The sequence below is a fragment of the Notamacropus eugenii genome, chromosome 3 (assembly GCF_028372415.1).
Source record: "Notamacropus eugenii isolate mMacEug1 chromosome 3, mMacEug1.pri_v2, whole genome shotgun sequence".
Lineage (NCBI taxonomy): Eukaryota > Metazoa > Chordata > Mammalia > Diprotodontia > Macropodidae > Notamacropus > Notamacropus eugenii.
The window spans coordinates 377,862,200-377,875,729 of record NC_092874.1 but is presented as its reverse complement, the minus strand read 5'-3'; the positions used below and the strand labels follow the sequence as shown (position 1 = coordinate 377,875,729).

Genomic DNA, 13,530 nt, shown 5'->3' with positions numbered 1-13,530 from the left:
CTCCCCCATTACGGGGCCATTACTGTAGGCTTACATGATGTGTATTCTCTTAGAAACTGGAAGGGGGTCCCTCTAAGAAAGCAAAGTTTTATTTCTTTGGGTTTTCCCCTTCTAAGGTTTTTGGTTACACAGTACTGAGCTATCTAAAGAAAAGCAGGGCATGTGGAAGTCACCTCACTGCAGAGCCCCATAACCCCAGAAGGCACCTGGGAGCCTGGAAGTAAAGGAAAACACTAGGAGATTAAAGGCATAAGGGATAAAAAAAGGAGGGCGGGTTTACAGCCAACTCTTGATTACTGCAGGGCGAAAAGTCTTTGCTTAATAAACATTTAAGGAAGGCAGGAGTGGAGAAGAAGAAGAAGAAGAATGCCATGCCCACTGGTCCATCCCACCCAGCTCCTGTAAAAAGGTTGGGTGGGAAATCAGTATCAGGTCCCTGGATCATCCAAATTTCATTCATCTAAAGTCTGTCCTTCTCTTCCCCCCAAGTAACCAAGAGGTGGCTATAGTTTGACGGCTAAGGGAGAATTTAGTCACAGGCTTCAAGTCTCTAAAGGGCTTTATTCTTTGGAGGATGATTAGCAGCTATTCTCTCTCTCCAGAAGAGGACAGAACAAGAGGAAATGGGCTATTGCTGCAGCAACTGAAATGGAGGTTAGACATCAGGAAGAACTTCCTAGGAGTTCAGAACCTGAGAAGGGGGAGGACAGGGAGGAGGAAAATTGGAATCCTTCCCTGGAGAGAAGACCTCAGAAGATCTGATCCGGCCTCCATCTGTGGAGTTTTGACACTAATCTTACAAGATTTTGGTAACACAGTGAAAACAAAGTTTCTCCTAAAATATATCCTGCTGTGGCTTTAGTTTTACCAAGAAAATCTTACTGAAAAAACTTATTTCTAAACAGTCTCCTGAGATTTATAGGGACCTTCCAATAGTTTTATGCTGGAATTTTTGAACTCTTCCCCCCAAAAGCTTCATAGTTAGAATGAGGTTTCCCATCCATCCTACTCAAGTATTTTACCTTCACAATTTTAGGGTTTTTTTTTTCTACTAAAGCCTTAACTTTTTCCCTTTCAGTTTTATAGGATTCCCATATCCCTCTTCTTTTCCTCTAACTCCTACAAAATAGGACTTTTCTCCTATATTTATAGGATCCTCCCACCACAATTTATAGGACTTTTCTCTTACCATTTCAAAGATTTTCCCCTGTAGATATCTTGGGATTTTCCCTGCTTAATGGTTTATCTAAACTTTCCCCACAGCAGATTAACAAGGGTACATTTTCTTCATAAGGATTCCCATTCTCTTTCCATTATAATTTAGTGCAATTCCCTGACCTCTGATCCTGCCCCTCTCCCCAACAATTTCACCAGGATTTCCCCCAAAGGAATCATCCAGGAGAGGTTCTAAGAGATGATTCCTCTGCTAACTTTTCAGGAAAGAAGAGGGAGGCTATTCTACAGTTGTAGAGAAGTTGTTTCCCTGCCTCTTTTTTTAGGGGTTTCCTAACTTAAGAGCTTTAGAGGATTCTCCCTCCCTTTCTAAACCCTAAAGTTTCACAAGTATTTTCACATAGTTTCATAAAGATGTCTACAGACACATGGAGCTTTCTTCCTACAATTGTATAGGGCTTTTTCTGACTAATATTTATAGGGTTTTTCTGCTACGGACTTATAGGGTTTTCTTCCTACATATTTATAGGGGTTTCTATCCCCAACAGTTTTTTTCTCTACAGCCTTCTAAAGGGCCCCCCCAAACTTTGCATGGTTTTCCCATCACTGATGCGTAGAAATGATTTTCTCTCGTGTCCTTCCTTTCCTTACAGTCTTATTGGGTTTCTTCTCCTTTCCCCTATAATTTAATAGGGCAGCAAGGTACTTCCTCTCATGACAGAGAGCATCCCCACACCTCCTACTTCAGCCTCATTGGGTGACACCAGGATGGCTACCCTGGTGAAGGAGAAGGGTTGCTCTTTCTGTGAAGCTTTCTCCACACTCAGGACATATACAGGGTTTCTCTTCTGGTTCACTTTTGGGGCCATCACACTGACTGCTGCTTTCTGTCATGAGTGGTGCTTCCCCATCCTGGCTCGTGGGCAGTGTGGCTGGTTCTGGGAGGTTCTCCCCAAATGTGGGGGGCTTTTCTTGGGTGTGGCTCCCTTGGTGCCGGATGAGGGCCAGGCGGTCCAGGAAAGATATGCCACAGACAGAGCAGCTGTAGGGTCGGGCCCCCAGAGGACTCTTGAGGTGCTCTAGGAGAACAGAGGAGCTTTTATAGGGCTTTTCTCCTGCATGGACCTTCTGGTGCTGCAGGAGTTCAGAGCTGAGGCTGAAGCTTTTTTGGCATTCAGGGCATTTGAAGGGTTTCCCACTCAAGATGGGGCTGGGTCCTGCCCCTTCCCCAACACCAGTCCTATACTCAGGAAATATATAGGGTTTTTCATTTCCATGGGTGAGCTGATGCTGATGGAGCACAGAACGGTCCAAGAAGCTTTCCCCACAATGAGAACAGATGTAGGATTTGGGGGAGAGCAGTTCCAAACTCTGACTGAAGCTTTCTCGACCCTCAAGGTTTTTAGGGGTTGGTCCAATATGGTCCGTGCTGTCACCCTTCTCAGCAACTGGGTAGGATTTCCTCCCAAGGAAGGTCCTCTGGGGGCGGAGCTGAGAAGGGTGGGGAAATGGACGTTCAGTGCCATCAGTGGGTTTGTATGGGTTTTCTCCAATATGTATTCTCTGATGCTGCATAAAAATAGCCTCATCATTAAAGCCCTTACCACACACCAAACACTTGTGTGGTTTGGCTCCAGGCGGTGGGAGCAGAGCTGACTCCCCAAGCCCCACTGAGAATTTATAGGGTTTCTCTCCTGCTGGGCTGGCTGGCTCTGCCCCATCGCCAAGAGCTCCCCCAGAGGGAGGCTTTCCACCTCCATGTATTAGTCGGTGTTGCAACAGCTCAGCTGCATCCACAAATGCCTTTCCACACTCAGGGCACAAGAAGAGGTTCTCATCCATGTGGGTACGGACATGGGTGATGAGGTTGGAGCTCTGGCTGAAGCTCTTTCCACACTCAGGACACTTGTAGGGTTTTTCCCCAGTGTGGGTCCGCCGATGCTGAATGAGATGGGAACTTCGTATGAAGCTCTTGCCACAGTCAGGGCACTTGTAGGGCTTCTCGCCTGTGTGGATGCGTTGATGTCGGATGAGGGTGGAGCTCATTATGAAGCTCTTACCACAGTCAGCACAGATGTATGGCCGCTCCCCTCGATGGATGCGCTGGTGGTTAATGAGGTTGGAGCTGACACTAAAGCTCTTACCACACTCAGGGCATTTGTAGGGTCGCTCACCTGTGTGGGTGCGCTGATGCCGCAACAGCGTAGCACTAAGAGTGAAGGTCTTTCCACACACTGGACACTTGAAGGGGTCCTCCCGGAGATGAGTACGCTGGTGCTTAATGAGGGTGGAACTGTGCCCAAAGCTTTTACCACATTCTAGGCACTCATAGGGCTTCTCACCAGTGTGTGTGCGCTGATGCTGTGTCAGCTCTGAGCTCTGGATAAAGCTCTTGCCACACTCAGTGCACCGATATGGCTTCTCACCTGCATGGATCTTCTGGTGCTTGAGAAGGTTGTGGTTCTGGCCAAAGCGCTTGCCACACTCTGTGCACTTGTAGGGCTTCTCGCCCGTGTGGGTAGCCTGGTGTTGGATGAGGTCTGAGCTGCGGTAGAAGGCACGTCGGCACTCCCCACACTTGTAGGGCTTCTCACCCGTATGAGAGCGTTGGTGCTTGATGAGGTTGGTGCTCTGGGTGAAGGCCTTCTCACACTCAGTGCACTTGTAGGGCTTCTCACCTGTATGTGTCCGCTGGTGCTGCACAAGGTTGGAGCTCCAGCTGAAGCACTTACCACAGTCAGGGCACTTGTAAGGCTTCTCTCCTGTGTGGGTACGCTGGTGCTGCACCAAATGGGAGCTCTGAGTGAAGCTCTTACCACACTCAGAGCAGGTGTTGGGGCGTTCACCTGTGTGAATACGCTGGTGCCGGAGCAGCTTGGACCACTGGCTGAAGCTCTTACCACACTCATTGCAGATATAGGGTTTGTCACCCCCTGAGGGCCGGCCCTGGACCAGCTCACGAAGGCTGGGCTCATTGGCTGTCACTATTGGGGGGCTGTTCCAGGTAGTCAGGGGCCCCCACTGCCAGCCTGCTTCACATGCCTTGGTCCAATCAGAGGGGGTAGGAACTGACTCAGAGGCTGGATTATCCAAAGGAATCTCCTCCAGGGGCATCTCTGGGGGATCCTTGAGTTCTGGACTATGGGGTGGGTCTCCCAAAGGCAGCTTGTCCCCTGACCCCTCTGGCTGAAGACTCTCCTTCTCATTTTCACTTCTAGCACCTATGAGAGAAAGGGAAAATCCAAACTCCAGTTCCTTTCAGAATCCAGGGGTCCAGACCCAATATATTCCTTTGATTTTCCCCTAGACCTGCTCCCCTCCCAGAACCCTGACAATCTACTCCCCAGTCTGTCTCTTGTCTTAGGACCACAGTTCTCCTCTTGTTCCCCTCACCTTTATGACCATCTCTCAGGCTCTCCTCGGGGCCCTGAAGATCTGGGCCCCATAACTCTGCCCCTTGCTCCATCCTAGAGATCAGGGCCGGTGTGGGGTTCAAGGGACCCTAGGGAAGGAAAGAGATGAGAATGTGACAGGGCTGGGAATTGATTTTGCACGCTGAAGACAATTGAAGGATTTAACTGGGTGTGAAAGTGTGATTCTCTGGTCATGTTTATTCTCTCTGAGGCTCAGTTTTCCCTTCCTCAGGTCTCAAGACCTTTCCTCCCCGTTTCTTTGGTTCTCAGTCTCCCCTCTTTTCTCTGGGCCAGTTTCTTGATCTAGGTTTTGGTTTTTCAGGAAACCAGTAAAGTAAATTAAGAAGCCCAATTAAAACCTCATTAGGCATAAATACTTTGAACTCTGTTTTGGGCATAGACAGCATTAGCCCTCCCACAGTGGGGTGGGGGAGGGGAGAATATGAGGTTCTCACCCCACACCATAGATGCCTAGGGGCTGGGAAACCAGGCAGGTAAACCTGTTATTTCACCAATCAGGGAAGCTCATTAAGGTTCTAATTTTTCTTCCTTAATAGAGTTGCTAATTAAGGCCAATAAATGCTTGCTTTATGAGGCCTAGAAAGAGGTAGGGTTGTTTTTGACATTTAAAGGGTTAAAAAAAAAAAAAGATCACTTGCCTTGGGGAGAACAAGTTTTCCAACGGTATAGGAGTACTTTCCCCTTCCCCGTTATTCAAGTATTGGGACAACCTCAGGAAGAGACTTGGGTTTGGCTTGCTGGTCTCAAGCAGAGCAGGAAAAGTTGAAGTTGGAAATATCACTTAGAAGTAGATGTTATTAAGCACAGCCAAAGGAAGGCAAAAAGAAAGGGAGAGAGAGAACTCCCACGGTAGTTCCTGGACCACTTTCCATAGACTGAACAAAGTGTACTTCTGAGCTGGGAAAAGAATACACCTTGCTGGCAACAAAGGATAGCATGACCTACAGAAGCAGTTCACATCTAGGTAAAATTTCAATTATCTTCTGCTCCAATATAGGATTAAATTATATGAAGAGCCAGAACTAAGATAAAAATGAAGTAACCTCCACTTAAATCTTTTCACAGCTTCATAACCCTTCTTAAGTTTTTTTTTTCCTGAGGTCAGGAAAGTATGATGCTTGCTCTTCAAATGGTACTTAGGGAGCAAGACACTTCTAGCTCTTCCTTTAAGACTTTCCAAAATATGTCTAATTCAATACTTTTGAATAAGAGATTTTATACGAGGATAGCAGAAAAAGATCAAGGGGGTCAGAGTGGCCCCAAAGATAGACATGGCCAACTATAACTCAAAAACAAATGATGATGCCTCTATATGAGAATAAGAAAACAGGATATAAAAATGGTGAGTGTAGGTTTTGGGGAGGAAGGGGAGGAGAATGGTAGGCATAGGCAGTGGTATACTGCAGTCAGTTCCTATCAGCTATGCCTATTATTACATTTTCAGTGGGAGCATTTGTACCTCAGAAATTAGCCTGTGCTTCAGATCAGGGCTTGATTTAGTGTTTTGTTTGCTAGACTTAAGGAAGTGATGAAGAAAATGTTAATAATGCTGATTAAACTTAAAAGCGTGTCAAACATAAATTTGTTGTTTTCAGGGAGTCAGTTGTTAAACATTTACCAGCATACCCCTGGATATAGGATATGTATAAGTGCTTTTGTGCTTGCATGGGAAGGGGAAATCTTGGAGAGAGACCAAACAAGAGAAATGGTAATGAAAAAAGAACTGAAAGATTAAACAGGAAAGAATGTTGACTACATCATGTCTTTTTTCCTCTTCTTTACAAAAGGCAGACCCCAAGGAAAATATTACAAAGGATAATAAGTAGGAGGCAGAAAGGTTGGTCTTTAAGAAGCAATCCTTTATCCTTCAAGATTTTTTTTCTTAGATTAAGAAAGGCTTCCAACTGATAGATGCTTGGGAAAGGGTAATCCTGTCTGAAGACAGAAGAAGAGAAAGAACTGCTCCTTACCACCCTTTCCCCAAATCTTGTCTGTATAAGCCTGGGGAGAGAAGATTTTCTAATTTTCTAATATGCCTTGCTACATATTAGCATTTCTGGGGAGAAGTGGGAAGGGTTCAATCTATATACAGAGGATGGACTGGCAGGAGATATATACATATGTATGTATGTATGTATGTATGTATGTATGTATGTATGTATGTATACACACAAATATGAACTGGAATTATCAGAATCATTGACCCAGAGTGGAAAAGAAAGGGTTAGTGGAAAGCAGCACTGGGCCTAAGTAATAAGTTAGGGTGACTCAGGGCAATCACCAGGTCCACCTGAGGAAGAAAATAATTTAAAAAACAAAAAAAGAGTAGAAGGATGACCAGAGCCCCCAAAGTTTTTCTGATTTCTCCCTTAAAAGATCCCAAAGGACCTAGATGATTTCCTCTATATTTGTAAGGAAGCCCCAAAGTGAAGGAGGTGGGGAAACAAACACAAAAAGGAGAAGGAATCATCCTCAGGGTCACCCTGAAAAAGGGACAGAGAGAGGAAAATTCAGATACCCTAACCTCCAGGCCCTGACTCATCCCAATACACGATTCTTCTAGCAGAAGTCAGGAGTTCTACCCCCCAACCCAATTCTCTCCTAGTTAATCTTCCAATCTACAACCACAGCTCCTGACGCCACCAAGAATCCTTGCTCCCTTGCTCCCAGATCTCCTTTCAGAACTGAAGCACTCACTAAAGGGTTCCTGCCCTATAACCCCTAGTCCCTCTTTAGGTTTAATTCCATTTTCCCAGAATGCTCAAGCCTCTAGTCCTCCCCATCAGCCTAGACCCCCTCTCTCTACCCAGAATCCTCTAGCACTCTCCTTCTCTCCCTCCACCCTAACAGCCCCCGCCTCCCACCCAGGGGAACAGGATGAGGATATTCCTAACAGCTTCCAGAACCCAGGTGTCCAGCTTCCCAGTCCTCCTAGGTTCTTTGTCTTTCCCCCTTAGGTCACTCAGGCCCCTCTCGACCGCCCCCACTTCCCATGAACCCAGGTGTCCCCGACTCACGGCTCTGGGGGCTGGGAAAAGCTGAAAGGTAGGATACAGCCCCAGGGGACTTAACCCCTTAAGTATCCTGCCTTAGGGTTTTGGCTAGATGCTGAGGACTCTGAGGTCCTTCTCAGGGGGCGATCCCAGTCTGAGGACCCGGGACCAGTTCAGGGTGACTGGGACGGAGCAGGAAGTGACCCCAGCTTCCCGGGCCCCTCTAGCCTGGAGACAGAGCGCCAGCTCTATGGGATTTAACCCTTCACTGCCCACAGCACCAGAAAAAAGGGGAACAGTGGAAGTCAGGGGGCTGGGAATCGGTACTCACTCTTACACTGTAAGAAAAGAATAAGGTCTGGAGGCAGGAGCTTGAGGACTTTTAGAGGCGGAGACAAGGCTTAAGGAAAAACTCAAACACTCGAAAATATTTCCTGATTCAATTCTTCTCATTTCTAAGTAGGGCATGGCAATATTTTCCAGAAAACTGGATATCTGATCCATCTATGCTGATTTTCCCAGAGATGTTTCAGCAGTACCCTATCCTTGTTCTGTCTGGGTCCAAACATGGAGAAGGACATGGACTGACTGAGCACAGGAGCTAGGAGCAGAGAGTAGAAATTCTTATATTAACAGAAGGGAGCATGGGGCTTGAGAGTTGATCCAGGGACCAGGAAACAGAAAGGTACACGACAGCGCAGGAGGATATCCTAAATATTAAATTGTTGTTCAAATTAAATGCATGAGAAATATTAACTATTAACTAACTTAACTAGCACTTGATGAGTTCTATGATGAGAATTTGGGTCCCAGCTCCACCAGTAAGGAGCTCTGAGAAATGAAGGAAGTTATTTTACCTCTTGTTCATTTGTAAAATTAAGACCTTCTGCCTTTCTAATTCTGTCTCAAAATATTTTTATGCGCCATGTTTTGCCTATACCCCAGACTCACACACCTTAAAAGTAATCACATTCCTGAAAATTCTTTCAATAATACTCTTAGTTGTGTATTTTCTGGTTATTTAGGTGGTTCAGGCAGCAACACAGAATAAAATATTTTATTTTTAAATGTTTTACTGATATCTTTCCTTTCCAGATCACCTTCATTTCCAAATATATTTCTCCCCACTCTTCTACCGATAGGATCATAAGGATTTCCTTTCTAAAGGACAGTAGGATACTCAGGAATCCCAATTACCATTTTAACTGGAGTTAAATGGACAAAAATGGCCTTTGTTTTTGCATATCTCCACCCACCCCAACGATAACTATCCTTCCCTTCTGTGTTTTCCTACAATCCCTGTTCACCAAAGCCAAGTGTAGAAAACAGAGCACTGACTTAGAGTCAGAAAACCTGAGTTCACGTGTCTTTGACACTTAGGAGCTATAAGACCTTGGACACCTCATTTACCTTTTAGTTTTAAGTTTTAATTTCCTCAGCAAAATATAATATACCATAATATAAGAAAATATGATATACTACCTACTTCAAAGGGATAATTGTGAAGGCTAAATGAGACAACATACATAAAAATTGAGTAACCATAAGGTGGTAAATCAGTATCAACTGTCTTTTCTATGGCCTTCTCCTTCTCTCCCAAAAGTGTCTTTCTTCCTCTTCACTCTGCTTACATAAACATTCTTGGTAAACTCTTGGTTGGGTGGCCCAATAGTCTGATTTAGTGGGGTAACTATTCTAATCCTCCTTCCCTATGGGCAGGATGCAGATGATTCTCTATCTCCTAATACCACTGCCATTGTCCAGACACACATCTTAATTGCCCAAATGTAATGTGCTAAAGAGAAGCCAAGTATGCCACTTCTAGGAAATGGGAATCACTTGGGTAGACCTTCCACTGGTACTTGTCTGCTTTTCCTAATCAAGATTAAACCTCCTCTCGATTTCTCTATTTCTTTTAATGGTATCATCCTCCTCCTAGTCTCTCAGACTCAGTTATCTTTGCTTGCTTCCGTGTCTCCCCCCCTCTCCCTTTATAGTGCCATGGATTCTTCTTTTATAAAGTTTCTTGAACCCACCTATTTTTTTCTAAGCCCATTTCCTTAATCATAACTCTTTAAGCCCCCCTATCACAGATGCTATAAAGGGGATTGCTGCATGAGGTGGGAGATTTGTCCTCAATGACTTGTAAGGTCTCACCCAACTCTGAGAATCTACAATTCTAGTTTATACCCTCATTATCTCTAACCCAAACTATTACACATCAGCTTCCTAATTGATGTCTGCCTCTCCCTTCTATCAGTTCTCCCTGCTCCGATCATCCTCTACTTACAGCCACATTAAACTGCCTCAAACAATGTTTTCATCAAGTCACTCCTGAATTCAGAAACCTTCAATAGCCCCCTACTGCCTTAAAAAAGGTTTTTGTCAGCTGTTTCAAGCCATAGAAAATTGTGCATGCCTCATGTACCCACATGTCCAACCATCAACATGGCACTGGATATCTTTTCCTATAAATATCTTCTTGTCATCTCTACCTTAATTTGTCCCAAACTGACTTCATCATCAATTAATTAATAAACATTAGTTTAGCATCTGCTCTCTATCAGTCACTGTGCTCTAGGGATTAAAAATACGAAGAATGAAACAATCCCTATTCAAAAGACTTACATTTTAATAAAGGACATGACAAATACGTATATAAGTATACACAGAATAAATATTAATTAGTTAAATGCAGAGTAGTTTGGGAGAGAAGTCACTAGCATTTGGTGGGGAAAATATCAGGAAAGGTTTAATTATGAAGAAGATGGTACTAGAACCATCTCTTAAAAGAAGAGAGGGATTCTATAAAGTGGAGGTGAGGAGACAGCATGTTACATGCATTGGGGACAGTCAATGTGAAGGCATGGGGACAGAAAATGGAGTGCTATGAGTGAGGAATAAAGAGAAGGCCAGTTTGATTGGGAGGAGGAAGAATGTCCAATAAGGCTGAAAAGATATGCTGGGACCAAGCTGTGAAAGAATGGCTTTAAAAACTAAAAAGAACTTAAACTTGCTCCCACAGACAACAGAGAGTCACTGGAGTTTATTGAATAGGAAATTAAAATGGTCAGATCTGTACTTAAAGAAAAACATTTTGGTGGCAGTATGGATGACAGATAGATAGATATTCTCCCTGAGGCCGGGAGAATAGCGAGGGGTTACTGCCATCACCCAGGTGAGTGGTGACAAGGGCCTGAACTAAAGTTGTGGCCATGTGACTAAGGGAAGGCACCAGCTGTAGAGACATTGTGGCAGCAGAAAGATCGAAATTTGGCAACTTATTGGATATGGCAGATGAAGGAGCATGAGGAATCAAGAATAACACCATAGTTAAGAACACAATGGACTGAAAGATCGGTTATATCTCCTGAGGAAATAGGAAGTTTGGAAGAGGGATAGTTTGGGGAACAAAGAAAATGTTTTGAACATGCTTTGTCTCCAGAATATCCAGTGTGAAATTTCCAATAGGTAACTCGTAGTCCAGGACTGAATTTCAGGGGAGAGACTGGGGCTAGATATCTCATTCTGTAACTCATCAAAATAATCCGTAATAATCAAAACAATGGGGGTTGGTGAAATCATCAAAAGAGAAAGCATAGACAGAAAAGAAGAGTCAACTCCAAACCCTGAAGAACATTTCCAGATTTGTGAAGAGAATATAGAGGATACTGAGAAAGAGCAGTCAGACAGGTAGAAAGAACCAGGGGAGAGGACTGGGACAAAATCCCATGGTACCCAGGAGGATGGAGTGAACAGCAGTATCAGATCAAAGAGACAAGTCAATAAAGATGAGGACCAGGGAAAGACTGTCAGAACAATAAAGGGAGATGGACGACTTTAGAGAAAGTCATTTCAGTTGAGTGAAGAATCAAGAAACTAGACTGTAGAAGAGGTTGTGGAGAGGAGATGCGGAGGCAATGGGCATGGGTGGCTTTTTCTAGTAACTTGGCCTAGAAAAGGAGGAGGGGAAAAGGACAGCAAGAATGGAGAGCCAAGTCTGGTACAGGCCTTTTAGGGGTGGGGAAGACTTGTGTGTGTGGCTCTGGCTCCTGACGGCATCTCCACAAGAACTAAGCTAGGGATATGCCTCTGGGAGAATTATGATGACGTGTAAAGGAAATGCCTTGAACAGAACAGAGCAGAAGTTTCAAACAAGCACTTAATGCTGAACCAGATTAAGATATAATTGGGAAATATTTCACAAAATAAATATACAATAAAACAGATAATATTAATATGTGGTTTTCTAAGTCAATATGTGGCCCAAAGGAGTCCATATGTATAGTTTAGTAGATACTGTTTCTGTCCAAGAGTAACACCACTGGGCTAGAACTTTGGGTAACTGCTTTGGGTAACATAGTAAAGAGGAGGTTCTCTGATTAGCTTTGGAGGCATTCAAAAAGACCGGTCAGTTTTAGCAACATTGTGCAACATTGTTTATCTTCAATTAGATCCTGGTGGTATGACGGTATCCAGGGAAAAACTGGGTTTTAAGAAGAAGGGCTTTGGATCCTTGCACCCTCTGAAACCAGAAGAGCCCCTGAGAAATGGAACCTCTTTGGTCTTTTAATTCCTTTTTTTTTTCTATTCTAGGTACAAGGAGTAGGGCCTCCAACTTGGTCATCAGAGGGAGCCACAGGATTTTAGAAGTCAGAATCCAGGCTGGATGTTTCCACCTAGCACTGGAGAGTGACCTTTGAGACCCTAACCCAGGGGAAGGACTCATCCAGCAGTGCTGCTGCTACCTTTGGACACAAACTTGATGGGACCAATACTTACGTCATAAGAAATGAACTAAGTTATAAACCTAATCCCCTCTCAAAGACCAAAGTACTACAGAGGAGACTATGACCCCAAAGTTGGGAGTATGTATTTGTTTGTATATTTGTTCTTGGTATACTTGTGAAGTAAATATTCCACAAGCTACTTATGTTAATTGGTTAAAATTAACTAACATGCTTAGTCATGGGGAAATGACGTTCCCCCACCCCTTTATAATGGAGGGAAACACAGGCAGTGGAAGTTCCTGCCAATACAGTGGAGAAGAGAAACCCTACATATTCCTCAGGATGTCCTAGAACTGTGAGAGGCTAATTGATGTAACAGTCCTGTCCTTTAGAGAGTGAGACCAGAGTAAAGAAATTTCACAAGTTTGAAGGAAACAGCGAGGAAACCAATTGATGGGGAGAAGTCAAAGATTAGAAGGGGCAAAGAGACAACAGAGGTTGGAAGGTATTCTTCATCCATTGGCTCTACTTTCTACCATTCACAATCACTAAGTAATTCCTTCCTTTGAAATATCTTTTGGATTCACTCATTCTCTATTCTCAGTTCTGCCATCCTAATCCAGGGACTAACCAATTCACACCTGGATTACTACAACATCTTTTTGAGTGGTCTATTTCCAGTCTCTCCCTTCCAATTAATATAGTTCCTAAACTATTTTCCATTTTAGGAATTTTCTTCATATTACTCCTCTGTTCAAGAGCCTACGATGGTTTCCTATTACATGCCCCTTCAGATTCAAGGCTCTTTGTACCTGAGACCTTGTTACCTTTACATCTTTATTTCCCATTCCTCCCTAATACACATACTTAATGTCAGTAACACTGAGCTCCTCCCCGTAGCTCCTTTACTATTTGTTTTCAATACTCACCCTGCTAGAACAACATCCTCCCATGGAGAACATTCTTTGAAGCAGTATAGTTACATAACATAACCAAATTCAAATAGAAACAGGGACATAAGGAACCCTGAGAGCTACTGTTAATAGTTTTAAAATATAACATCATCTATGTTTTGTTGTATTGTATTTATTTTTAAAAATATTTCCCAATTATGTTTTAATTTGGTTCAGGCCACACTTCGGAGTGTTATGGCTATATATGGCTGCAGGTTTGACAACTCTGCTTTATAGTCTACTTCAT

The 13,530-nt window shown here is 43.8% G+C and overlaps 1 protein-coding gene across 5 annotated transcripts in view; it reads right to left on the bottom strand.

Moving 5' to 3' along the window:
* Positions 1 to 541: 541 nt before the first annotated feature.
* The window catches only part of ZNF629 (zinc finger protein 629), a 33,218-nt gene continuing 20,229 nt past the window's right edge, over positions 542 to 13,530 (bottom strand). The window contains exons 1-3 of one of the 5 annotated variants that reach the window (XM_072597550.1): positions 7,932 to 8,028; positions 4,567 to 4,675; positions 542 to 4,394 (exon numbers count right to left, since the gene is read on the bottom strand). In XM_072597550.1, coding sequence (XP_072453651.1) covers positions 1,924 to 4,394; positions 4,567 to 4,639 — 2,544 coding nt within the window. In that variant the 5' untranslated portion in view covers positions 4,640 to 4,675; positions 7,932 to 8,028 and the 3' untranslated portion in view covers positions 542 to 1,923. Of the gene's footprint in view, positions 4,395 to 4,566; positions 4,676 to 5,245; positions 5,381 to 7,624; positions 7,759 to 7,931; positions 8,029 to 13,530 lie in introns of those variants that run through there. The other 4 variants (XM_072597547.1, XM_072597549.1, XM_072597548.1 and 1 more) reach the window with 4 other exon arrangements.